The sequence below is a fragment of the Condylostylus longicornis genome, unplaced genomic scaffold (assembly GCF_029603195.1).
Source record: "Condylostylus longicornis isolate FDR11 unplaced genomic scaffold, ASM2960319v2 ptg000080l, whole genome shotgun sequence".
NCBI lineage: Eukaryota > Metazoa > Arthropoda > Insecta > Diptera > Dolichopodidae > Condylostylus > Condylostylus longicornis.
This window is the reverse complement of record NW_026578048.1, coordinates 2,721,337-2,746,360: the sequence shown is the minus strand read 5'-3', so window position 1 is coordinate 2,746,360 and position 25,024 is coordinate 2,721,337. Positions and strand designations below refer to the sequence as shown.

Genomic DNA, 25,024 nt, shown 5'->3' with positions numbered 1-25,024 from the left:
AGATTAATATTCAACTGAACCAAATCCAATTGGAAATTTGTGGAAGAGTTCTTAATTAAACAAACACGTTTATAATCATACACTACTGATTGAATATAGTAATAGAACAGACCATATGTTAAAAACAATCAGATTGTAATTTTATGTATAAATTACTTGTAATAATATAGTAATTTGTTTTGTTTGGATTTTATATTTATATTCAAAAGTCACGACTGACAACAATATTTTTGTTATGTCAAGATTTGATTCGAAACAATAAATTGAAAATGACGGTGACTAGTGGCTAGTGAGTGCTAATTTAAGTAATGGTAATTGATATTTTGAATTTCTTTTACAAGTAAAATTTGAATTTGGGTTGGAAATTTTTATGTTTGTACATAATTGAAACATTAAAGTTTAGAATTTCGTTAATAATGTTCTTAAAAAAATTATTATTTTAAAAAGTTTATTATTTTCTAATTTAAAGTAAGTAAAAGGAGTTTATTCTATTCAAGAGAAATTAATTATTTTTCAAAACAATTCGGAATGATCATCTTTATTTAATACTCTTATAAATTTCTCTAACCAATATTGTTGGGTTTGGTATACATAATTATAAATTAATAATTTTGTACATTTATACTAGGTACTGATTGAATTCATCACAGTTTTCAGACAATGTCTCGAGCTATACAATCCATCCTACCGTTTTAAAATTGACAAAAAATTGCATTTTACAGCTTGTTTTTTTACTTATACAATTCACTTTTATAAGAAAAACCAGTTTTGTCTTATTTATTCTTAAATTCCAAATTTATTTAAAATTTTAAAATAAAATTGAAACAAATGCTGGTACCTACATTTCAAATTTTGTTCAAATCCATTTCGCTTTATAGAATTCATAAAAAACAATAATTGATGAGTTCATAAATACCTACTGAATACAAAAAATTGATTTTTGATCCATTTCAGATGTTTTACAATGTTATTTTGAATATTTCAGTTATGATATTTTACTAAATGATGCAACACTTTGTTTATAATTTCCATTTTATTTATCCCTTTAATTTTTATTGTTTCAAGTTGTTTTTCGATTTTATTTAATAATTCCCTTTATTCTAGTTCTAGGAAAATATTTAATTTATACTAAATAATCTACATACGGTTTTTATTCTAAAGGTAATATTTGTATACACACATACATATATATTTATGTATTTAAATATATGCATACTTAAATACGTACATACATTTTCAATTGAACTATTAAATCTTTCTGAATTATTCCTTTAGAGTTTATCGGGTAGAAAATTTGAAATGAAAGTATTTGATAAATTTCTTGAAAATTTTCGATTAAATTCCCATATTTTGTTTTTGATTACACCATAACAGTCTACGATAAAGCTTACTTTTTACTCACAAAAAATACTAAAGGAAAAACTCTTTTGATATTCGATAAAACGGTAAGATAAAAAAATTATAAGTGATTTTAAAAATATCAATGCCATAATTATTCAATTGTTAATTAGAGGGATTATAAAAGGATTTTTTTTCCAAACGAATCCCTCACACACTAATTTTTATGTTGCGATTAAAACTTGTTCAAATTATTAAAATATACGCATACATACCTACATTACATTTTTTTAACATAACATACAATATGTATAACCCAATATACTATGATGACCTATAAAGAATTTGCTAATATTTATTTTGAAAAACGCGATTTAAATTTAATTTGATAATAAAATAGAATGACGTATTTTATCAATTAAGTATAAAAATTCTAGTATTTCTTATACAGTCGGCATTTGTCTTTTAATACTATCTATATTTAAATAAATAAACTCAAATCAAAACAATGGTCTGTAAATTAATAATATTACTCTTAAGTAGCTCAGATTATTTTCTCTTTTTTCAAATGATCTCGTATTTTCTCTTATTTTAATGTTGTAACAACTATATAGTAAGATAAAAGTATTACTAATATAACAGTACAAAATTAAATTATAGGCGACAAATTGATTAAATCATAAAATATATATATGTGTTTAGTACACAGGTATGTATGTAAACAGGGTGACCTAATATCCAATTTCATACTTGCCGATGGTAAAATTCAAGGGCACATTATAGCTTACTTTAACAAAATTACTTAGTAATTAATAAAGACGTTTAAAAAAATTCGAAGAGTTTTGCAAATATAATTAACTTACATTGTATATGTAAAAAAAAAACTACATGGTTTATGTAGCGTTTTTTGTACAAATGTGCAGTGTAATTATTCTAAGGAAACGAGTTTCTTTTTAAGACATGTTCGAATTTCAATTGCAGCTTTCTATCTTAACGAATGTAAAAAAATTGTAAGCATAAAAGCTGGACATCGTAAAAGTAACAAAAGCGTTTTTTCCAACATTCTTTGAAAATGCATTAAAAAATCATATTTTAAGAGCATTATAAAGTTTTTTCATATAAAATTTCATACAAACCTTGAACATATTTGTGTCCAACGCAAACGGTTTCCAATTGATTTTTACGCAAACAGTAAACAAAAAAATTCGAAGAAGAAATTCAATTATAATAAAATTATTATTTTTCAGAATCCGGAGGTCATGACCCTGAACTGTTACATTACTTTTATAAGGAAAATTCTTTGTACAATAATAAGAATAGGCAAGCAGGTAAGTAGTAAAAACGCATATAATACATATAATATGCATTTTATTTTTATTTTTTGAATTCTTTTTGCACGCTCTTTTCCCGAATGACCAAGCCAGATAAATATGTTATCTACCCACATATATATGTACGATCTATAGACCGTAACACATGTACATAAACATAAAATCACTAATTTGATAGTTTTCATTTTGAGAATATAAAAATTGTTATAAATTTTGTTTTCCATTTAGAAAAACCGGTCAAGTGCGTTCACATCAGTTTACATTCACATGATTTGAAATTTTTTAACAAGGAATTAGAAAAAAAAATATAGTAAATTTTAATTGAGCAGTAATAAAACATTTTAAATTAAATATTGTAGCGTAATATTTTATTGTACCATTATGTACATCTAGTGCCCACATCAAATATAAGATACGAACACTAAGAATACTAAGATACTTTTGATTACTTATAATCCTTGTGTTACCGATTGCTTTAAATCGATATTCAAGTTATTCAAACCTAATTCCAATCCCTCATAATTCTTAAATATTTAAAACAAATTTTAGTTTTTTAATATTATTTAGATTAAACTACCCTAAGGATTTTATACCCGATCATAATATTTCTACACTACTTTTCTGTAATGTAGAACCATTTTAGCTCAAATACAATAAAACTAGAACCGCTACAATTTAATTTAAAAATAATAATCTCTTAATCATACAGACATACATAATATGTATAACCAAACACAAGTACTTAATACATTTAAATATATGTATGCATGTAGTACCAAAAGTTTTTGATTCATCGTTAAGTGCCATTATTTTTAAATATATTGTTTTCTTCTATAGATTTCATACTCTCAATTTATACCGACGAATTCTGAGATAATTTTATTTTTCACTTTGATTTAATTTGTATCTTCAACAATTTGATTATAAGCTTTACAATTGAAAATAGTAGAATTATACATACATATATAATATATATATATATTTGATGAACTGATCTATAAACACTAGGAGAAGCCCATGTAATTCATTATTATTATAAATAAATAAAATATAAAAATTTATGAAAAAAATATCAACTTATGTACATATTAAATGAGTCCCATAATAATATTGTTTATATATTCGTTTATAAACACATAAATTTAATATAATTCTACCTACATTATTTAATAGAACAATACGTATATATGTAAGTATATATAAGAGTTCTTACTATTGAAATTTCGATCCCGCATTTTCTCAAACAAATTTTCATTGATATGTACGTACCTACATACTTCACTAACATTATTTATAATACACGTATATTATTATAATACGATTTAAAAAAAAAAAACAGGAAAAAGTAAGATAATGGAGATGAAAAGAATCATAAAAAAAAAGAGAACATAACATAATTTTATAAAACGAATCGCGATTTTGAATTACTCGCAGTACTCACTTGGAATTTTTATTATTAATCATTGATTAGTATTTGTAAAACCTTCGTTTCATTTAGTACAAAAATTAAAGTTGAACGTTATAAAAATTAAATATATTAAAGAAATATATATATATATATATATATAAAATTATTATATATAAATAATTTTTTCAATTTTAATTTAAGAAAAATAATCTAAAATATGAATCAAATTAATTTTTTTATATTAACTTTAATTTTATTAAACACATTACTTTATTATGTAAAAGCTGATACATTTGCCTATCCTGTTGATGATTTGATGCCAGATAAAGCTAAATTGAATGCAGATGTAAGGATATAAAAAATTTTTTAATCAATATGAAACACTGATTTATATTGTAAAATAATAATTTTTGGCTTTTAAAACAAAATCAAATTCAAAAATCATTAAATCTTCTTCTATAATTAAATATTAAATTCAACATTATAGAAGTTATCAAAGCGGTAACGTTATAGTACAAAATTTCTTTAAATTACTATATAAGAATTTGATCTAAAGTATAAGTGTTTAAAGACGAAATTACTTTCTGTTAACAATTTTTAGAAGTGAAAATAAACGAAACGTCATTATTATAGCTTCATTGAAATCAAATCAAATTTTAAATTATACGGGGGGCAGTCAGGCTTACTTATGAATAAACATAACTCATATATAAAACTATAAACTAAAACTTGTAAATAGAAATTTAACTCAATGGAACAAACAGAATATTATAAAAACGGGAGACAGAATAACAATAACAATTTGTATAAATAAATAGTATTTTAAATTTTATTACACATTATTATAGCAACAATACATAATATATTTAATTATTAAAATACTAAAATATCTCTACAAAAAATATCTCTAGCTTTGAATAATCTATTTATTTTTAACATTTATTAAATACGAAAATGATCATATTGCAAGTGAAAGTGTCTTAAGTTTAAGAATAAAATGAATAACGAAGTGATAAAACGATTTAATAATAAATCAATATCAGTTTTTCTTTAAATATAATGGTTTCTTATATACTTATACATACACACATATGTTAATATTAATTTTTACATTTTTAAATCCAGAATTTATTTAACTATATTTTTATATAAATATCTACTTATATATACAAAAAATAGTTGCAGGTCATATAGGGTGAATATACTCGTACCATAGATGATAATATTCTATTCAAACCATAATATGAAATAAAACAAAAAAAAAAATATAATTTTATTGATTTTGATGCATCTTGCAACCAAATTTAATTCTCGCTATCTGCTAATTAATTCTAAAAAATTTTTGTTTTATTAATATGTATTAGAAATCGATTGAACTATTTGAAATTATTTTGATATTTTAAAAATGATTTTGTTAAAATGACTTGCTTAATAAATTATCTATGTCGAATCCATCGTCGATTTCAAATTGCTATGCCGGTTACATAAGTCTTTCAGAATTTTTTCCCCTTAGCAATGTTATATAATTTGAAAAAATTATATTTAAATATCTTCTATGCTCATCAAATGTTGTTCTTTTGAAAAAATATTCAATCAGATAGAATATCTAATTTTAGATTAACACACATTGGATTAATAAGCTTATCAATATGTACAGTTTTTTTTGTTATACGTAAAGTAGATTTCTTAAGATAAAATTTCGGTGAAATATCATTAATCTTAATTATTATTAATTTACATACTTGTCTTCTTTCAAAATTTTTTTTATAACTAATTACATATTGAATGAGCATTAATAACAAATCTTAAACTTTTCATTTATTCATAGGGATTTCCGAATTTAATATTAAATGATAAAAATTAAGAAAAGCTAATCTATATTTTAAATTATTTAAAATATACAAATTTTGAAGCATTGTAATTTTAGTTTTGTGTACATATTGGTAAAAATAGATTATGTTGTCTTACATTACCAGTTCAACCCGCACTGGTCATTTATTAGAAAAACATAATGTTTTCAAATTTATAATATAAAACCATTATGAAAATCTATAGAACCTTTAAAGTATTATGAAAAACACATACATAAGTACATAATTAAGCATATTTTAAAAAAATTTAAGTTAATTTCATTTATGAAGGAGGATAATAAATTTGAATTTCATAATATAAAATTTTTAAAAAATTGAAGATTTAGCTACCTGAAATGGAATAAAAAATAACCACTTTTTAAAAGAAGAAATAGTTTAATTAATTTATAATTATGTTACTAATTATCTCGTTACAATCAACTGTAGATTATGAAAAGTACTTCTTTAAACCTATACGTATACAGGCATGAAACCTAAAAATTTTTTAAATATTTCCAATTGAAAGTAATGTTTTCTAGAATAATGCTATATTAAAATATGTATATAAAATTTTTATATTTTCTTTGCCAATAAACAAATCTATAAATCATTTAGAATTATATTTCAATTTTCATTTTTTGCCCTAATGAACTAAAATAATCTTGCCGATAATAACAAAAAATGTATTATGGTCTTTAATATTTCATATGATTAATCATTTTTACTATACACAGAAATAAGTATGTCTACTAGTATGTACATGGTGTATGGCTAGTAGTATTTTTAATAAAATTATATTTTTTACTTGCTGCAAGAACTAAAGTTAAAAATATTTTAATATATTAATATTTAAAAAATACAATATTGATCATATTTTTGAATGGGATTTCAGTTGACTAATCTACTTCAACGAAGTAATGAGATTCTTATCATTTTAAAGGAAAAAATCTTTTTAGAATTTTTATTCATACCTACGTATACTAATAATACAACCAGTTATTGCTGGTATAAAAAAAATTCCAAAAATTCTTAATTTACTCGGTTTTTCTTACTCTTGTGCTTATTATCTGTTAAATTTGTTATTTCATCATTGTCACTTACTTTATATATTAGCTTTTTCACAATTATGAATTATATTCTACTTTATTCCAATATAAATTTAAATTTATAAAATATTTATGTATAAATATGCATACAAAGAAATAACTTTTCAAAAGTAAATGTTTTGCTTCTGATTTTAGGGAAGAAAACCTGTGTGGGTTCCAGGACGATGTGCAGAAAATGAAATTTTATATCCAGGAGATAATCAAGATGATTGGGTATGCGATTGTAAACCAGGTAATTATTATATTTTCGAGTACTTTATCAAAAGAGAATAGCAAACTGATAGAATATAGAATAAATATACAAAATCAAAGAATTTCTTATAAAGAATTTCTTATAACAAGAGTTTTATCATTAAAAATATTTTATACTTAAATAAAACGACTAAAAATAAGAAAAATTGAATGCTTATAATATTTACATTAACATCCATATTAATTATTTTCTTAACTTTATTCCTAAATTTTATTTTCTGATTTTTCAGCGTATATTTTCCATCCTGACACCGGTAGTTGTTACATGCCATATAATCAAGGTCCATGCGAGGACGGTAAATATTTGGTTTTGAAAAAAAATAAAGTAGTTCCGGAATGTGCAGAAAATCCATGTAAAACTGGTGAAGTAAAATTTAAAGGACAATGTCATCCATATGGAAAATCAGATGCATGTAACTTGAAATTATCTGAGCATCTTGAAATTGATGCTGTATCATTAAGGCCAAAATGTGTTAGAACATCTAAAAGTCCTTTACTTGCAACTGCTATTGAATATACTTCAACGACGACAGCTAAACCCTCTAAAATAAGTATAAAACAAAGAATTAGTTCCGACAGCAGTGAAGTGTCATCGACTGAAATAAATTTACCAAAAGGCGCTAAAGAAATTTATAGAAATGCTCCTTGGTGTCAAAAAGGATCCAAACGACGCATTATAAACTCATGTTCAGAAAATTAATTAAAGAAAAATAAGAACAAACGAAGTGCTAGATTTTAAGAAAAATATTGAGAAGTTAAGGTTTTATAAACAAAATTTCTTGTACATTTTTACATTATTATTGTATTATTACAAAAGAAATTTTTCTTACTTTTATAAAATAATAGCTTATTTTATCTTGAAAAAAAATTATTAGTATTAGAATAACAATAAAATAGTGATATAAAGTTATTTTTTCATTCATGAAAATGCATAACTCAGGACTATTCTGCCATTTAAAATTATAATAAATTATCCAAAAATCCCATTATCAGAAATACTGATTCCTTTTTCCAATAAAAACAAAACATCAAATTAGATTGTAATATTTTTCAAATAATTAATTTCGGTTCATGTTACTTTCACGTATTCATTTCTAAGTGATTTTAAAAAAAGTGTGCTCCTATTCGATATAGAGTAGTCTAAAATGTTTGTTTTTAAAAGTTGCCAATTCAATTCTATGATACAATAACACAAATAAGAAATACAATACAAAAAGGCTTTTTCTTTATATTTTCAAAAATAGAGGCGATCTAAATTCAACATCTTTGTAAAAAACGATCAAAATATTGTTACCATTATTGATAATTATCATAACTTAAAATTTAAAAGTTAACTTCCATCGATAGCTTTGACATTGGAGCTAAATTCCTTAGAAGTTATATTATCATCTACAACAACTTCATCAACGATATCTTCACTAGATGGTTCCATTTTCAATAAGCTACTTTCTAAGGATGCTAAGAATGGACTTTCTTTATACTCTGGCCAATTTCTAAATTGTAAAAATAATGTTAACATTTGACTTGGATTCAATTCACCAAATTCTGTATAAATATTCATTTGGGAAAAGTAATCTTCGGTAGACATTGTCGTACATCGCCTTGAAAAAGCCGGTAAGTCTTTTTCGTTTTCTTCTTCAAACAAATTGTCTACAGATTTTATTCCTTTAGAATTTAAAATTAACCTGGGTCCGCAACCTGGAGCCCATTTCCTAGAAAAATTTATAATGGTATTAAAAATATTTTACAGTTTTCATATTAATCTTACTCCATTAATGGTATAACTCGATTTTTTCTACTAAAATAAGTTTGCTTGACAAAGTGGCACAAAGCTGGCATATCTTCTAATGAGCACAATTCATAAATATTTCGTCTAGGAACTACTTTAACTAAGTATAAAAATTCAGGATCTATTACATTCTAAAATTGTATACATATTATTTTTTTTATTTAGTGTAACATCAGGATCAGTTTACTTTTTTCTTCACTTTCTTTGTTGTTGAATTGTCAAATAACGTGGGCAGAAAATAGAACTTTGGAATTTTACAAATAAATTTATATTCGAACATTATTTGGAAAAGAACGGATGTGGACCGATAATAAAAATAACCACTCTCTTTACAGGAAGTCAAGTGCTGAAAAGCGTAATTTATATTAGAAAATTTTATTTTAGCAAAAAGTTCTTACCACTTACTACATATATTGAAGGCGGAACAATCAAAAGCATTTCAAATCGACCATACGAAAATAAGCTTGTGTTAAAAGTTAAACTGGTAATTAAATGTTTAAAAAAATTTTTCGTTCCAACACCACCACAAATTTTAACTTCACAGTCTAAAAATTTCAAGATTTGCTTAATCAAATACAATTCATTTTTACATTAGGTAATATTATGTAAAGTTCGTTATTTAAAATTGCATTAATATTCAATTGAAATTAATTCATATTTCGCAAACTACCATAGAAATTTTTTTAAATTTACCATCATTGAAACTTGTCTTTGGTATATTTGATAATAACTTAGGAAGTCTAGTTCCGTTGTCCATTTTATCTCGAAATGATAGTTTCCAAAGATTGAAAAAATCTCCATGCTTTATTTCAATTCGATTGCGACAAGCTGCTTGTAGTGCCTAAGTGTAATAAGAAGTAAGTAATAATAATTTTTTTAATATGTATATTAAGCTTACTTCAAGTTTTGGAATAAAATCTGAATGTGTTTCAAATAATAATAATTTTTTAATTTTACTATTCCTCAAAAGATGCCTAGTTAAAAATCCATTTCCTGGATTAACTTCCAATACCACCGAATTTTTTGAAATATAATCAGGAAGTTTTTTTGCGATAACCTGCGCTCCATTGTCACTATTTATATAAATATGATCTGAATATTTATGTTTTTTCTTGGATAGGTTTTTGGGTAAAATTAAATTTTCATCCTCAACCCACGAATTCAACACATTTGTCGTTTTGGAAACTGTAGAGTATTTAGCAAAATTTTCTAAGCAACTAATTCTGTTACGAAAACACCACATGTGTATATAATTTCCTATGTGTTTACATTTCCTCTAGCAAGAACAAATTTTAAGAAATTTTTGTATTTCTTTTAATAATGATACCGCAAATATTTAAAAAAAAAATTTTTAACACAAATTTTACTTGTTCAGAGCAATCAGTTGTGTTTTGTAAATATTGTAAATAACCTACGTGAACGACGAACTTGACAACTTCTTTTAATATTCAATAAAAATTTTTTTAATATTCACAATAGTATTTTGTTAAATATTTTATTAAACCTAAATTATTATATTTGTATAACACTTTTATAATTTTAACAACAATCTGTTTGCTTCACAGATTATTTATTTAATTTTATATGTAACAAGCCAAATATTTTCAATAACATATTCAAAAACATTAAGTTTTTAGATTAATTTAAAATAAAACCATTTTTCGAAAAATTTACAATCAAAATTATGCAATCAAAATTTAAGAGACAAAAATTATAAACTAACTAAGTTAAATTTTAATAAATAATATACCATGTTACACAATTTGATTAAAAAAATAGCTGAATTATTTTTTGACAACGACAACAATTTTTTTGTATATTTTAAAACTAATACGACTTGTCAAAAATAATAATTTTTAGTGAACAAAACATAATCATGAAAGAAAACTTATTGGCTTACTGTAATTGAATTAAAATTAAATTCCGTTTTGTGAAGGAAGGCAACGATTTAACTGATTAATGCTCATGTAAAGTAACATAAGGTTATATGTAATAATTTAAAAATACGAGGTTAAGTAACATTTTCACGAAAATCGAGCTGCTAGAATAAAACATCATTAAATTTTATAAGTTTCTTGCGTAATTTCTATTATACAAAATGTTGAATAAAAATACCAAGAAAAAATTCAATTTCATAAAAGTGCCACAAATAATCTTACATTGTTATTAATAGCGAATAAAAAAATGTTTAATTTCAAAATATTAAAAGATTTTATTATGTTTTATATATGTACGTTTAATTTATTTATTACGTTACGTTTAGTAAACTTTTTGTCAAATTAGAATTTTCAATAAAAGTTTCATTGAATTAATCTACTGCATAATTCACTTAGTAATTGTAGTGATTTTCAAAATACTTGCTTTTTTAGGTAGCAAAGAAAAGGGTAACAAAAAGCTATCAATTGAAAGAATTTTCACAGAAAAGTCAATCACTTTGGTCAGTTATTTAAAGTCAGTCAACAAGCTAAACGCGTACGTGTTGGTAATTTTTTAAAAAGGCTTCGTAGGAATTTGTCAACATTAAAATAATAATTGAAATTTATTAAAAAGAAATTCAAAATTATTTAAAATATTGAATATATTGAATAATAATTAAAAGAAAATAAAATTATAGCCATATGATTAAAGTAAATTTCGGGTTGTGAAAAATCAATTGAAAATAATCGGAAAAGAAAAATTTATGTCAAACCTATAATTTCATTTTTTTGTGTGAAGGAAATAATGAAATTCGAAAAATAATTATTAAAAAGCTAAAAGGAATTGTATATAAAAAATTTGTTTTGAAAACAGCAGATGATAAAATATTTTCAATAAAAACCAACTTAAAAACATGGATACTTCAACAAAACATGGAGGTAAAATTTTTTTTTGACAGTCCTAAAATTATTTTTTCTTCAAAAAATTAAATAGAGGTGGGGCACTTTTTATGTTTATTGATATATACAATAATGTAAAAATAGTTCTTATACAAAAGCGTACACAAAAAAAAAAGCCAGTTAAGATTAATTGAAAATTTACAAGGTTAAAATATATAGTTTCATTTTGAATGAAATGATAAAGAAAAGACAATTTACTTTTAAAAGTGATTCATTTAATTTCTTTTAATGTTTCACAGTTGTATAATATTTAATTTATGTACGTTTATTTGTGAATGTTACCATATGGGTAAACGAATGTGTGAATCTTATTAGTACACTGAATGAATCAACTAAAAAAATAGCAATAACTACCTACCTAACATCATAAAGATAATAACAATATATCTACATAAGTTATTCATAGCTTTTTAATTAAAATGCATATTAACAAAGTTGTAGAGCTTCATTTAGATCATTTTAGTGAAAAGAAATTAATGAAGAATTTAAAAAAGAATTGTAATTAAATTGGACATGAGTTAAAAAAATACCATATTTTTGCCTTTGGATATTATAATACTCATTTAGCTTACAAATCAAACTTTTGTACAAAACATTTTTGGGTCACTAATTATGATGTAGATTTATATATTTTAAGTTAATCACTTTCCAATGTGTATATCTAAGTATATAAGGACCTAGCTTTCTATTTATATATATGCCTAGGCATTTACCCTTTTAAAATGTGGAGTAGGCATATACCTTTTATATAGATGTACAATATAATTAGGTGCTCTTGGTGTTAGGTTATACATAAATAATACATTTTAAAAAAGGGTAAAATTTATTTAAAAATATTCTTATAAATATAAATACATACATATATGTATACATTAGGTTCTTACATTTGTACCTATATAAGAACAGTAAATTTGTGGGAAAATTCTTAATTAAAGGGCTTACGTTAGTTTATAAAATTGAATTAGTTATTTTTATTAGTATGAACTAAGTTTCTGTCTAAGTAACGATTATTAAGATTGAAAATTTAATAATGTTTCATTTATTGTTTCATAAATAAAGTTTTCAATGGCATTAAATCACTTTTATTTAGGCAGTACCTACCTAGGTTTCATGGTAAATAAAATATAATTATCTACTTATCTTTTTTAATAATATTCTATAGATTTAAAGACCTTAACTTTTTAAAGCCTTACTTATGCAAAGTGAGGAAAATAAACAATAGTTATTAGGCCTAGTACTTACTAAAAGATGCTATTAAAGTCAATTTAACTATGCTGCTATAAATATCGTTTAGAGATTTTGGTGAGTCCCATATTATGTACATACCAACCTGACTAGTAGTATTATTATATTTCGTTAGAAAGAAAATATAACAAAAATAAGGAAAAAAGTCAATTGCAATCTAAAAATTGCAAAATAAAAAATAAAGTTTGATTTTTTCTGTTCAAATATTATGGACCTTAAAGTCACAATTTTCTTGTTATTTTTAAAAAGTCTAATCATTTTATGTATTTAAGCGTTTTGTTATTTAAATTTAAGTTTGTATAATGTTTTGTAATCTCATTTACAATTTTTGCTTTAATTAAAATGGAAAATTCACTTTCGTAAGGGAAAAATGATTTCCTTTGATATTCATTTCCTATAAATAAAAAATACAGCCATTATTTTATCAACATTTACGAAATTATTCATGAAATTTACATTATAAATGTTGTGAATCAGAAGTTGGAAAATTTTAAGTAACTTCTAATGATTACAATTAATTTTAGTGGTTTTAATAATTCATTGCTAAGTAATTGTGTAGCCTAATTTGGTTTGGAATTTTTTTATTTAAAGATCCAAATTAATGTTTCAAATTTTAGAAAAGCTTCTTCTGTCTGTTTGAAAATCATCTCATAAGTATTAGAAACAAGATCAATTTGGTAGTTTTGATTTTACAATAGTTAAATCTTTTTTCTAAAACATATAGGAGCCATGTAAAACACGTTTATTATTAATTATAACTTATTCTTATATTCTTATTATTCTATATGAATTGAACTAATCAAACAATGATTAGTTATAAAAATTGAAATTCAAGCATTTATTGCAGATGCTGTTAGTTAGCTCTTAACACAGTCATAAGCAAAATCATAATACTCCTTTGGCTGCTTTTTATACAAGTTAGAATTTTTATGAATTTTGAAAATGAAATTCATATTAAAAGTGAAAGATAAATAAAAATTAAATGTTGTTCTAAATTAGAATTTTAGAATTTGCATATACTTATGTATGTATGTATTTACGAATAAGAATATTAAAAAAATAAAAAAGCAAATATTAATTTATGTTCTTATACTTTTGTGAACTAGTTGACAATATAAACATCTTTAAAATATTCAAATTTATAACAATAAAATAATATTCATATTAAGTATGAATGTTTATTGTTTAAATACATACTTACTCTAAATATAAAATACAAAAATAAAAAATAAATATTTTGTATTTTAAATGGGATTTGAAAATAATTTCAAATTTCATTGTTAAGATCTATCATACATATTAATGAAGTTTTTATACATAACTACTTGTTTGTCTATGTATCATGCATATTATATATTATGTATTTATTTATATTTTAATATTTACTGTGTTCATCTTTTATTTTCACTGTGTATATATACATACATAAATATACTTAGTCATAAGTTTTATAAATTTTAACTAGTTAAAGAAGGCGGTTGAGTTCGAGAATGATGTCACAATGATAAGTTTGTCATCATTTTCATTAAATACATAAATATATATATATATATATATATATATATATATATATTTATGTATGAATTCTTCTATTTATGTATATTTCTAATTATTAAGTATTTATGTGAATATTAAAATTTACTTGAGAAATATAGCAAATAAAAAGTCCTATATATAGGAATGCTATAGGTACGAGTATAAATAAGAATGAATGTTGGTATATTTTTTCTTTTCTCTACAACTTACCGTCCTAATTCTTTTTATATTGAATATACATATATCAGCTGAGTAAACTTGCTTAATATTCATAGCATTATCATAGCATAATATATAATTAAGTATAACTAATTTTGGGTTTCACCAGGATATTTTAAAAAGTCATTGTTCTAAATACCCATATTTATCAATAAATGCTGAAAGAACAAAAGAAAAGGAAAACTTTAAATCACAAAAATTATAATTTAGTTAATTCCTTATTTTAAAGTATCGAAATGTTTTTATTTTTTTAATGAATTCATAATATTTTCATACAATCATAATAAAAACTAATAGGGATGGAACTGGTCTGAAGGTAGTATAAGTGAAAAAAAATTTTCATTCAAATTGTAATCGATATAGTAGATTCCCGGTTTCGAATGAGAGCTATATATTGATATAACTTATGTTTGTCAAGGTACGGAAAAAAAGAATAAGAAAAAAAAGAAACCGCCAAATGGTTCTCTCCGTTGAATTACCATAAGTATGTATGCATTGTGATTTCAAATTACAGGAACATATTGTTTCTACCCAATTATTCGATCAATATCACAGTCATTTATTTCGATCCTTTTTTAATTATATTTTTAATTCTTCATAAATTTAATTTTTTTCACAAGAGACAGGGATCGAAATAATTTCTGAATTCTGTAAATGCAGAAAAATAAAGACTTATTTATTTCTCTCCTCTATATATGTCGCATTATATGTCGTACTAACCTTTCAAATTAACTCAATTGAATTAATTTGCTAAATTTTGTAGTAAATTTTATCCTATAAAATCTTAAATTTTTAAATGTTTTGTCGTACTAGAATAAAACATTTTGTTGTACTTCTTCCTTCTCCAGAGTTATTACCAACCAAAGTTCACAACGTATCGTACATTTATACATTATATTATGCTCTTATGCTTTAACTCAGCTCGTAAGCATTCTATATTGATATTTCAAGCAGAACTTATTTGAAAATTATCTAAAATATTTCTCTCAAATTTACACAAAATGAAATTTCCATTAGAATTTTATTTAGACCTCTAAAAAAAATGCATATATATGTATATATACAAAAATGTGCAATTGCTAGACTTAAATTTTGTAAAGTGAAATGTGCTATTTTACAAACTATATAAAGTTTACTTGACTGCATTTTATAAAAATATTCTAACATCACATTTATCTTTTTGTTGGCTTTTGATAAAGTAATTAATTTGTATTCAGTTATCAATACAATTAATCAATTTACTTAAAATTATTGATAATATTTTGAAGTTTAGCAAATGAAATTATTAAAAGAAAATAAAATTAATAACAATTTAATAGCCTTCATGTCAAAATAAAATAGTTATTAATCTCGTATAATAGTTATATATATTGTATATAAATTATGCTATTGAGAATTTATTATTATTTTATTGAACTTCGAAATAAATAAGGGATTGTAAATATATATATATACAAATGTGGATATGTATATATTTGATAGGTAGATATAACTATATAATATTAGTTAACATTGTACAATCATAAAGCAAAACAAAAATTCTGACCTTTTATAACAAAAATCATATAAGTATATGAAAAAAAATCAATAGAATGTGGGAGAAAATTACGATTTTTATTTTTTGATAGTTTTTTTCGCTAATCATTATGGTATATTCTTTAATTTGTAACTATTTATTAGTTTTTAACATGGTTCAACCTTGATAAGTATTTAGAAAATTTTCATTTTTAAAATATTAAAGTATTAAAAAGTGGCTTCTTCCAATTTTAAAAATTGATTTTTTCTGTTTTTAAAATTTATAAATTATTTTACTTAAATGAATATTTTCAAGTTGAACAACTCGTATTTTAAGTAATTGCTATATAGAAGAAAACCTAATGTTTCTGACTATAACTTCAAGAATTTCAATAACTTTAAAATTTTATATATGGAATTTTCCAGTACGTATATGTATGTATATATAAATATAAAAAATCGAATAACTGTTCAGGTAGTAGTAGGTGTAATAAATTTACGATTTTATATGTTTATTTTTAAATATCTTTTATTCAATTTATTTTTTTTTTGTTTCAAGTGTTCACACATGATACATGCATATATATATATACATTTGTTCGTGGGTATATACTTAAGTGTATGAATTAATATACTTAAATAGTCAGTGCTATACAATTAATTTCTTTGATATACAAAACTTTACTTTAGTAATTAAAAATAAAATTTTTTTAATCTTATCAAAAATTTTAGGGTTAAACAGATTGTTGAAATTCATTCTTAAATATAAGTATTTGAAATTTCAATTGAAATAAGTAAAATTATACTTTCAAATACTTAAAATACAGTTCATGCAAGTGAATACAATACTTGTACATCTGAAAGTGCTTACAGCTTACCTGTAAATTATAATAAAAGAAAATAAAATTAATATTAAAAAAAATAAATTTTAAAAATTATCAGTTGAAATTTATTAGTTAATAATTCACGAATTAAATAATTAACTTAATTATAATTAAGTAAATTGAAATTTATTAACTCGTATGGAATAAACTTGAATAATTCGTAAAATTCTAGTATTTGAATACTTGTGTTTATTTAATATTTAGTATTAATTTCTTAGTTAAAAAAGATTCAGAAATTCATTGACTAAGGTATTTGCAATTTGTAAAAATTTTCGCAATATTAAAATATTATTTTATACTCGTAATATTACATCCATATTGTCCGAATTGTATTAGAATATTTTTGAAATTATATTGAAATACTTACTTTGAAAATACTATTAACAATTATCTAATTTAAGTAAGTATATGATATAAGTAAAATTATAAATATTAAAAAGTATCAAAAAATGTTCCGAATAGATTTTTTAAGATTCAAATCATTCTTATAAAATTCAAATCGTACTTTTATTTTTTAAAATATAAATCTTAGGGGACCTTTATCCTTTGAAACTTGTAAGTTGTATATGTATATATTTAAAATTTTGTGGTAGGAAATGATAAATCTTTTAATTCTTGGCAAGAAATTATATAAATTGCAATAAAATTTCTCAAAACTTATTTTCGTTGAACAAACAAATTATTGTGATTTTAAATTTTTTTAACCATTTTGCAAATCTATTTAAATTCTTGTTCTAGTATACTTACTTCGGTTGGGACAATAATTACCTAACTTTGCTATTTGGCATACTAATAGCATTCATCTACAATTTTATATAGTATAATGAAAATTTCCCGCAAAACCAAATTAAATTGAAAAGAACTCAGTGCATAATCCTAAAATTCTACAAAATTATTACTTACTTATTTAAGTTTTATTTGAATTCAAGAATTATTTAAAATTTTTTTACTTATATTATTTGATAAACACAATTAAGTACTTAATTTTTTAAATTATCAAAATGATTACTTACTTGTAATATGTTGCTTTTAATTATTTTATAATTCAATTTATTTTCTTCAATTGCGTCTTTCTATGTTTTATATCTTTTTTTTTTTTATTTATAACTCTACACACATTTGTGTTCGCTTAAGTAATTAAGTAATCATGCAAAATAATATTTTATTTTATCATACTTAAGTACTTAATATTATTTTTGAGTAATACAATATAGTCATGAAATTTATATTGAATTGGAGAGGACTTCTATGTGTTTAATTGAAGCTTTCACAACAATTACTTACTTAATAAATTTTAAATATTTACCGCGGATATATTAATTTTGTTTTAAGTACTTAGTTGTCGTTGTTTTTTTTTTATTTTCGAAATAAATTCTTACGTGTTCTTTTCTTGTACAATTAAAAATTTTTTTTTATTATTGTATTTAGTATCATTTTGTTTTTAGTACGCTTATTTATTTATATAACATGAATTTTATGGATAAATTTAAGTGGAAATCTAATTAATCTTTTTTGAGATTTTATTAAAATGCAAAAGCATTTTTAGTACTTGTGCTGTAACGAAAAAAACTTGAGTTATCGGTTTGTAGTTTAGTTGTTTAGTAGTTTTTTTTTTTTTTTGTAAAATTAGTGGTTTTAATATGATTCCTCTCATTTTATCATATGATTAACTTTAATATGAGTCCTCTCAAGTTAGTAGAACATATTGAATGGAAATTTTTGTATAATTTTCGTAATAGATCGAGCTGAATACGTTAGTTCCTTTAAAAAATACAATCCAGATGCAATACAATTTTGAATTCTTTGGAAAAATTACAAAAATGATAACATGAATTAATAAATTTTAATATTAACAAATTTTTTATCTAAACTACCAGTCGAATGCCTGAAAATAATTTTTAATATCCATATTAAATTACATATTAATTAAATACTAATTCAGTAGATTAATTGATTAAGAAATACAAGTACTTTGCTTTAGTATTTTTTTTAATTTCACTTTCAAAATTTAATCTAATAAATTTATTTTACTTCTAAAACTAAACGTAACTTGGGACCGGAAAATCAAACAAGATTTTATGTTTAAACTATAAAAGAAAGCCTCGGATTTTTTCTTCAAAATTTATTTACTCCTCATGACTCAGTACCGGTAAAATTCAAAGAAATACTATAAGTACATTCATACATTTATGTATTTATGTAGAAGAAAATATAAATTTTCAAAATAAGAATGTTATTTTAATAATTTCAATGAAGGATTCAAAGGAAAAAGGAATAAGGTAACCGAAATCGCTTTATATAAAGTAACGTTTATTTCATAAAGTATTAAAAATTTTCAAAATTCTTGTCACGTATTATTCAGGTAATATTCTTATAAAATTACATATATGTATAAGTGCATGTAAGTATGTAAGTACAATATTAAATAAATAAAAAAATCACAAATCTATATACATATTATATAATATATATATTCGAGTATGTATGTTTACATTCGAGTGTGTTCGTGTTTTGTTCATTTGAAATCTTCGTGTAGAGAATAAAAGAAAGACGTGAGTTGTTTTTTAAGATTACAAAATAAATAAATAAAAAAAAACTATCTCAAATAAAAATTCAAAAAAACAAAAACCAAACAGATGTCTTCTATAATAATTTTGAAAGTTTTCTTTAAATTCGAGTGCCTATGTGATAATCTTGGGGGGCATACTGTATGCATATGAGAATCTGAAAGAAATAATAAAGAATTCAGGAAGGAAATAATAAGTGTTAGATTTTTAAATCTCTGTTACGATTTTCGAATAAATTTTATATACTTACATACATATAACAATATACAAATACACTTGGACGTATTCACGTTGTTTTTTTCTTTATTTATAATTTAAATTAGAATAGTTATACTTTAATTCATCAAATTTTTGTTTTTTTAACTTCTTAACTTCTTAAATTTGCAATACAAATATTTATTAAATAAGTGCGAAATTTTAATTTCGGTTGAAGTAAATTCAAAAATTGTACTTAAATACATACTGAATTTAGCATAGTAGTACATACATACTTATATAGCACATAATGTACATATTTTTTTTATTCCTATTTCGCTCTTGGAATAGGGCTGGTACACAATATTGTAAGTAACATGTATGTAGGTAGCACATAATGTACATACATAGTTAGTAGAAAAAAGAGTGATTTTTAGAAAAGAGAATAGATTGTTGTTTTTATAATTGCGATCTCGAAATTAATTTTTGGATTGGATGTAACTAGCAAAATTTTCATTTTCCGTTGTCTCATATAAATTATTTTGTGTCTAAGATTCAAAAGTACTTGGCAAATTTTTCTTGTTTTTTTTTTTTTGTTAGTAAATTAAACTCACTTGCAATACATATTTAGATACTTTAGACTTCTTTTTAATTGTCACTGATTTTCTTAGATTCATTATTATTCGATAACTTAACTACTTATATAAAGAGTCATAGGAAACAGACAGAAAAACTATGAAAGCATGAAAGTGAATTAAAGATTCTATACTTAACTTATCACTTATAATTCATACTATTACATGAAGTACTTATTACTACATACATATGTTTATATTATATAAGTAGTAGAAGAATACTCTTCTATAATATACACAAATACTACTTGTAGTACAGTTTTAATAGAAATTTACTTATTGTTTAATTTTACTTACCAAAGTTTGAAATCAAACCGTATATCTTTCGAACTGAAAGACAATTTCATGTCCAATTACTTTATGGGTAACAATATTATTAATAAAATTATTAACAATATTATTAATAAAAGAGTTTTGAAAGTACATTTTAAATATAAATTTTAAAAATTGAATTTTGAATTTTTACTATGTATGTAACTATAAATTGTGAAAACTTAGTTGTTTGTATTAATTATATTTATCGAATACAAGTGGTCATATATGGGACCATAAAGTAAGTATAAAATAATGTTGATGACAATTCCCAAATATTTACTTCTTTCTTAAATAATTATGTGGACCAAGTGTAAAAAAAATTCACTAAGTTTTATTCCGGTTAATATTTTCTACTTTATCTTAATTTATTATTCATAAATTTTAATATTTGTTTTTTTATACTTGAATTATAAAATATTCAATGTCGATGCTCTTTAAAAAATAAATATGTATGCACATACAATTGTAATATGTATAACAATATTTTTATGAAAAAACAACAAAAGAATACAAAAAATCTGTTTAAATAAAACTTAAATATTAATTAAATTTACCTTTAATTTAATCAATAGACCATAAATTGCATGTTAAATTAAAAAAAAAAAAACAAAAATGGTAAAAATGCTGACACACTGAACTTAATGTCAAGAATAAGGAAAAAACCATAAAAATTGTAAGCTTTAGCGAAAATTTTTTTTCATACCTATTTTTAAATATCCGCCATAATAAAAGCACATAAAATTGAAATTTCGTTTAATAATAAAAAAAATTTTGACATCGAATTCCAATTTAATTTTTGTATGCCTACAAATAAAATGGTTTTATTTTTTTTCGGTGTTTGTATTTTTGGCTGATAAAAATCGATTAAATATTTAGGGTGTATAAAAATATAAGAGAAGGGTAAAAATGACATTTTTGTTTATGTTGTCTTTAACAAATAAATTTTTATTTTTAGTTTTTCATTTAATACGGGAAACTTTTGCTTCCGTTCATAGTTAGTGAATCGTAATTAAAATGTAAAAGTCAAATAGACGTACCTTAGTAAGTAAATATGAATTGAGTATAAGGAAATTAATTTTAATTCTATTTTGCTATAAGGATAATTACATTTTTGTAATAACAAATTAGTTTATGTCATGTTTTAGAAGCTTTCAAACAAAACACTAGACTAGATGCAATGAAGAAAATTCAGCGGAATGTTATGGAATGTAATTTCATATTCATTTAATTCAGTGGAATGCGGAATGTAAATTATTCGTAAAAATATTTGGTCTGCATAAAATTCGAAATTCTCTATCATAGTGTGCATAAGAAGTACGTAGTACCAGAATAAATAAACTAGAAACTATTTAATGACTGGTTTCATTTTAAGATGTTATGGATATTGGCCTACTGGGTTAATATTGCTATTATAGCAAAAAACGGGTTAATATTCTTATTTTGAATATTATAAAAAAATTGATAGCAAAACTACAAAAGCTTCACAAAAACACATTTAAAAAGCAACTTCATATAGATTTAAAATATAATTGCGGGTTATTTCTGAATATAAAGTTCTCTAATTTGTGTTTCTTTTAATTTTCATCCTTTAAAATATATGAAACGTTTCTTAGCCCTTTTAATTATTTTTTTTCCATCATGAAAACAATTTTTTTTTTATTATTTGGATTTTTTTTCTTTTGGAAGATAGCTATATTATTTAAAAGTAGGTCAAACTTATTGTATTTTGGTAATTATTAAACTTTATTTAATATTCATCATGTTTTGTTGTACAATTACAATATTGTAAATTGTTGTAATAACCCTATAAATAAAATTGTGAAAGTTTGTTGGCTTTTATGTTTAGGATCCTTTAAAATTCTTTGAGCTAATTCGTGAAAGAATCAATTTCAAAATAATTTTCCAAATGTAGAATATTGAAATTCAAAATTTAGATTTCTATTTAATAAAATACTCTCTGACATATAAGGTTAATTGAGATTAATTGGAATGAATGTAATCTGCATATTTGTAAATATAATTATAGGGTGATTTATTGTACGACAGAAGAGGAAAGTGTTATCTACATTTAAAATTTTCAAATAAAATGTTAGAACTATTAAGTTATTTGGGATCCCGCTTCATTCATTTTGATGTTGTCTTTTACAATCCCAACGCAATTTTTTTTGTTTGCCAGAATTATAAATTTAACACAAATAGTCTAAAAGTTTTAAATTATATGCCCTATAAGGCTAATTAATACATACTTGTTAGTTTTGCAAAATTATCCGTTAAACAAATGTTTGTTTCAGATATGATTGTAGTAACATTCACTCTGTTGTAAGGCAATTAACATTATTTTCTTGATTCATATTTTAGGTATGTTTTTGAAATTAATGTTATTCCATTCATCTTGACCTTGTCGGATAGCGGTGATAATTAAGTTAAGTTTTTAAAGAATTGCGAACAGCACCGACAGAGCATGTTATATAAAGTGATTTTTTTTTAGAGATGAGAAGAACTCCCGTAAACCGAAAACACGCTTCATATTTAAAAAAAATTTTTATTCATCTTAATTAGCATAACCTTAAATAGAATAACGTAATGTATGTGTAATTCAAAATTTGACAAGTACGAAAACTATGAAATAGTTGTAACCCTGTGGGAGAAAAATAAACTTCTGAAAAAAAAACACCTTTTACAAAAAAGAAAATATTTTCACTCTTCTTGGTCTTTTTTTTTTGTTTTTAATAAGATGACCTCATTACGAATGGAATTCTAATTTAAATTACACCATTAGCCTTGTTTTATATGCTTTTTCTGTAAGCATTTATAAAAGGATATGTGATGAGATAAACATTTGTTGAATAGCAATTTAAGCTCAAAATAAGTAAAGAAAATTTTTTCGTATTTTTGTTTTTGTTTACTTGGATATTTTTGTTGGCATCTTCCTTTGTGTACGGAAAATTATTTTTTTTATTTGTACACATGGGTATATACGAAATACTTTCTGACATTTAGAAAATTCTAGGTCAAACCTAGAAGGTATTGTTGTGGTAAGGAAATCAATAATTTATTAAGATGTTTACAACTAAGTGTATAAATTTGTTTTTTTTTTTTTTTGTTATTTTTCGTTTTTCTTCTTTATTCTTGATTTTATTATTTTATTGATATTTTTATTTGAATTTCGTATAAGTAATGTGTTTACAATTATTATTCATACAAACATGTATATACATATGTGTATATAAATAAATTATACATTAAAAAAATTGTTATACAAAATTATTAAATATTTTATATTGCCAAAAATTTTTCTTATTATATTGAAGGTTGATCATTCAGATTTATGATGAAATTAAAGGAACGACTTTTTTTATAAAAGGACGTTGGCCATTTATTGTTTTAATATTTCTCACTCTTTGTTCTTTTCATTATGATAGATTCTATTATTAACTTTTATTCTTTATGCTGTTTACTTTCTGTCGGATTGAGTTTTATCAGATTTTATGATTTTTGTCATATGAACAATTTGTTCTTAAATATTCTCTTATTAAGAATATTTTTTTATTACAATTTTATTAATTTATCAAATATTTTGTGGTAAGCATATTTCTTTCATTATATTTTAAGTAATTTCAAAATTTCATCTTGTTTTCCCTCTCTTTGAATCGTATATGACTAAGACACACGTTTCACATTCATACATATGAGTTCGTTACGTACATATTAAAGTAAAAAAGAGACTAAATAATTTTAATGTAATTTTTATTGACATATTTAACAAATTTAGTGACCGTATATTGTGTAAACAAATAAGAAATAATTATCTTTTGTTTGAACTCGCTCTAATATTACTTAAAAAGAGGACAACGCCGTTAACGCCGTTCTTCTCACCTCGACTTATGGGATACTAAATATTACTTTAGTATTTCTGAAATTGTTATAGTCGCAATTTGGAAATTATAATTCTGACAATTTATT

General features: G+C 22.7%; 3 protein-coding genes across 7 annotated transcripts in view; 2 read left to right on the top strand and 1 right to left on the bottom strand.

Moving 5' to 3' along the window:
* Positions 1-262: 262 nt before the first annotated feature.
* LOC129613065 (uncharacterized) lies at positions 263-8,180 on the top strand. 2 transcript variants are annotated; one of them, XM_055526983.1, is made up of 4 exons: positions 263-311; positions 2,586-2,666; positions 7,169-7,265; positions 7,516-8,180. In XM_055526983.1, exons 1-4 carry the CDS (start codon positions 309-311, stop codon positions 7,983-7,985), a joined length of 651 nt encoding a protein of 216 aa, XP_055382958.1. In that variant the 5' UTR covers positions 263-308; the 3' UTR covers positions 7,986-8,180. The 2 variants fall into 2 exon arrangements, with proteins under 2 accessions (XP_055382958.1, XP_055382957.1); XM_055526982.1 differs by lacking the exons at positions 263-311; positions 2,586-2,666 and adding an exon at positions 4,156-4,423.
* Positions 8,181-8,488: 308 nt separating this feature from the next.
* Positions 8,489-10,445, bottom strand: LOC129613058 (dimethyladenosine transferase 2, mitochondrial). Its single transcript, XM_055526970.1, has 6 exons — positions 9,973-10,445; positions 9,768-9,915; positions 9,480-9,619; positions 9,262-9,420; positions 9,054-9,205; positions 8,489-8,997 (listed from the first exon to the last, which is right to left on the bottom strand). Exons 1-6 carry the CDS (start codon positions 10,315-10,317, stop codon positions 8,616-8,618), a joined length of 1,326 nt encoding a protein of 441 aa, XP_055382945.1. The 5' UTR covers positions 10,318-10,445; the 3' UTR covers positions 8,489-8,615.
* A 1,094-nt stretch (positions 10,446-11,539) lies between these two features.
* Positions 11,540-25,024, top strand: part of LOC129613038 (E3 ubiquitin-protein ligase SH3RF2) — a 51,355-nt gene continuing 37,870 nt past the window's right edge. For all 4 annotated transcript variants that reach the window (XM_055526930.1, XM_055526931.1, XM_055526928.1 and 1 more), the window contains exon 1: positions 11,540-11,929. In XM_055526930.1, the coding sequence (XP_055382905.1) occupies positions 11,905-11,929 (25 nt within the window). In that variant the 5' untranslated portion in view covers positions 11,540-11,904. The remainder of the gene's footprint in view (positions 11,930-25,024) is intronic.

What these genes read in the sequence shown, in the direction of transcription:
- LOC129613065 (XM_055526982.1), top strand. Translation starts at nt 4,295, where the DNA reads ATGAATCAAATTAATTTTTTTATATTAACTTTAATTTTATTAAACACA. An exon ending in AAGCTAAATTGAATGCAGAT is followed by an intron (nt 4,424 to 7,168) that starts GTAAGGATATAA and finishes TTCTGATTTTAG; the next exon opens with GGAAGAAAACCTGTGTGGGT. An exon ending in GGTATGCGATTGTAAACCAG is followed by an intron (nt 7,266 to 7,515) that starts GTAATTATTATA and finishes CTGATTTTTCAG; the next exon opens with CGTATATTTTCCATCCTGAC.
- LOC129613058 (XM_055526970.1), bottom strand. Translation starts at nt 10,317, where the DNA reads ATGTGGTGTTTTCGTAACAGAATTAGTTGCTTAGAAAATTTTGCTAAA. An exon ending in ATTTTATTCCAAAACTTGAA is followed by an intron (nt 9,916 to 9,972) that starts GTAAGCTTAATA and finishes TATTACACTTAG; the next exon opens with GCACTACAAGCAGCTTGTCG. An exon ending in AAAGACAAGTTTCAATGATG is followed by an intron (nt 9,620 to 9,767) that starts GTAAATTTAAAA and finishes TGAAATTTTTAG; the next exon opens with ACTGTGAAGTTAAAATTTGT.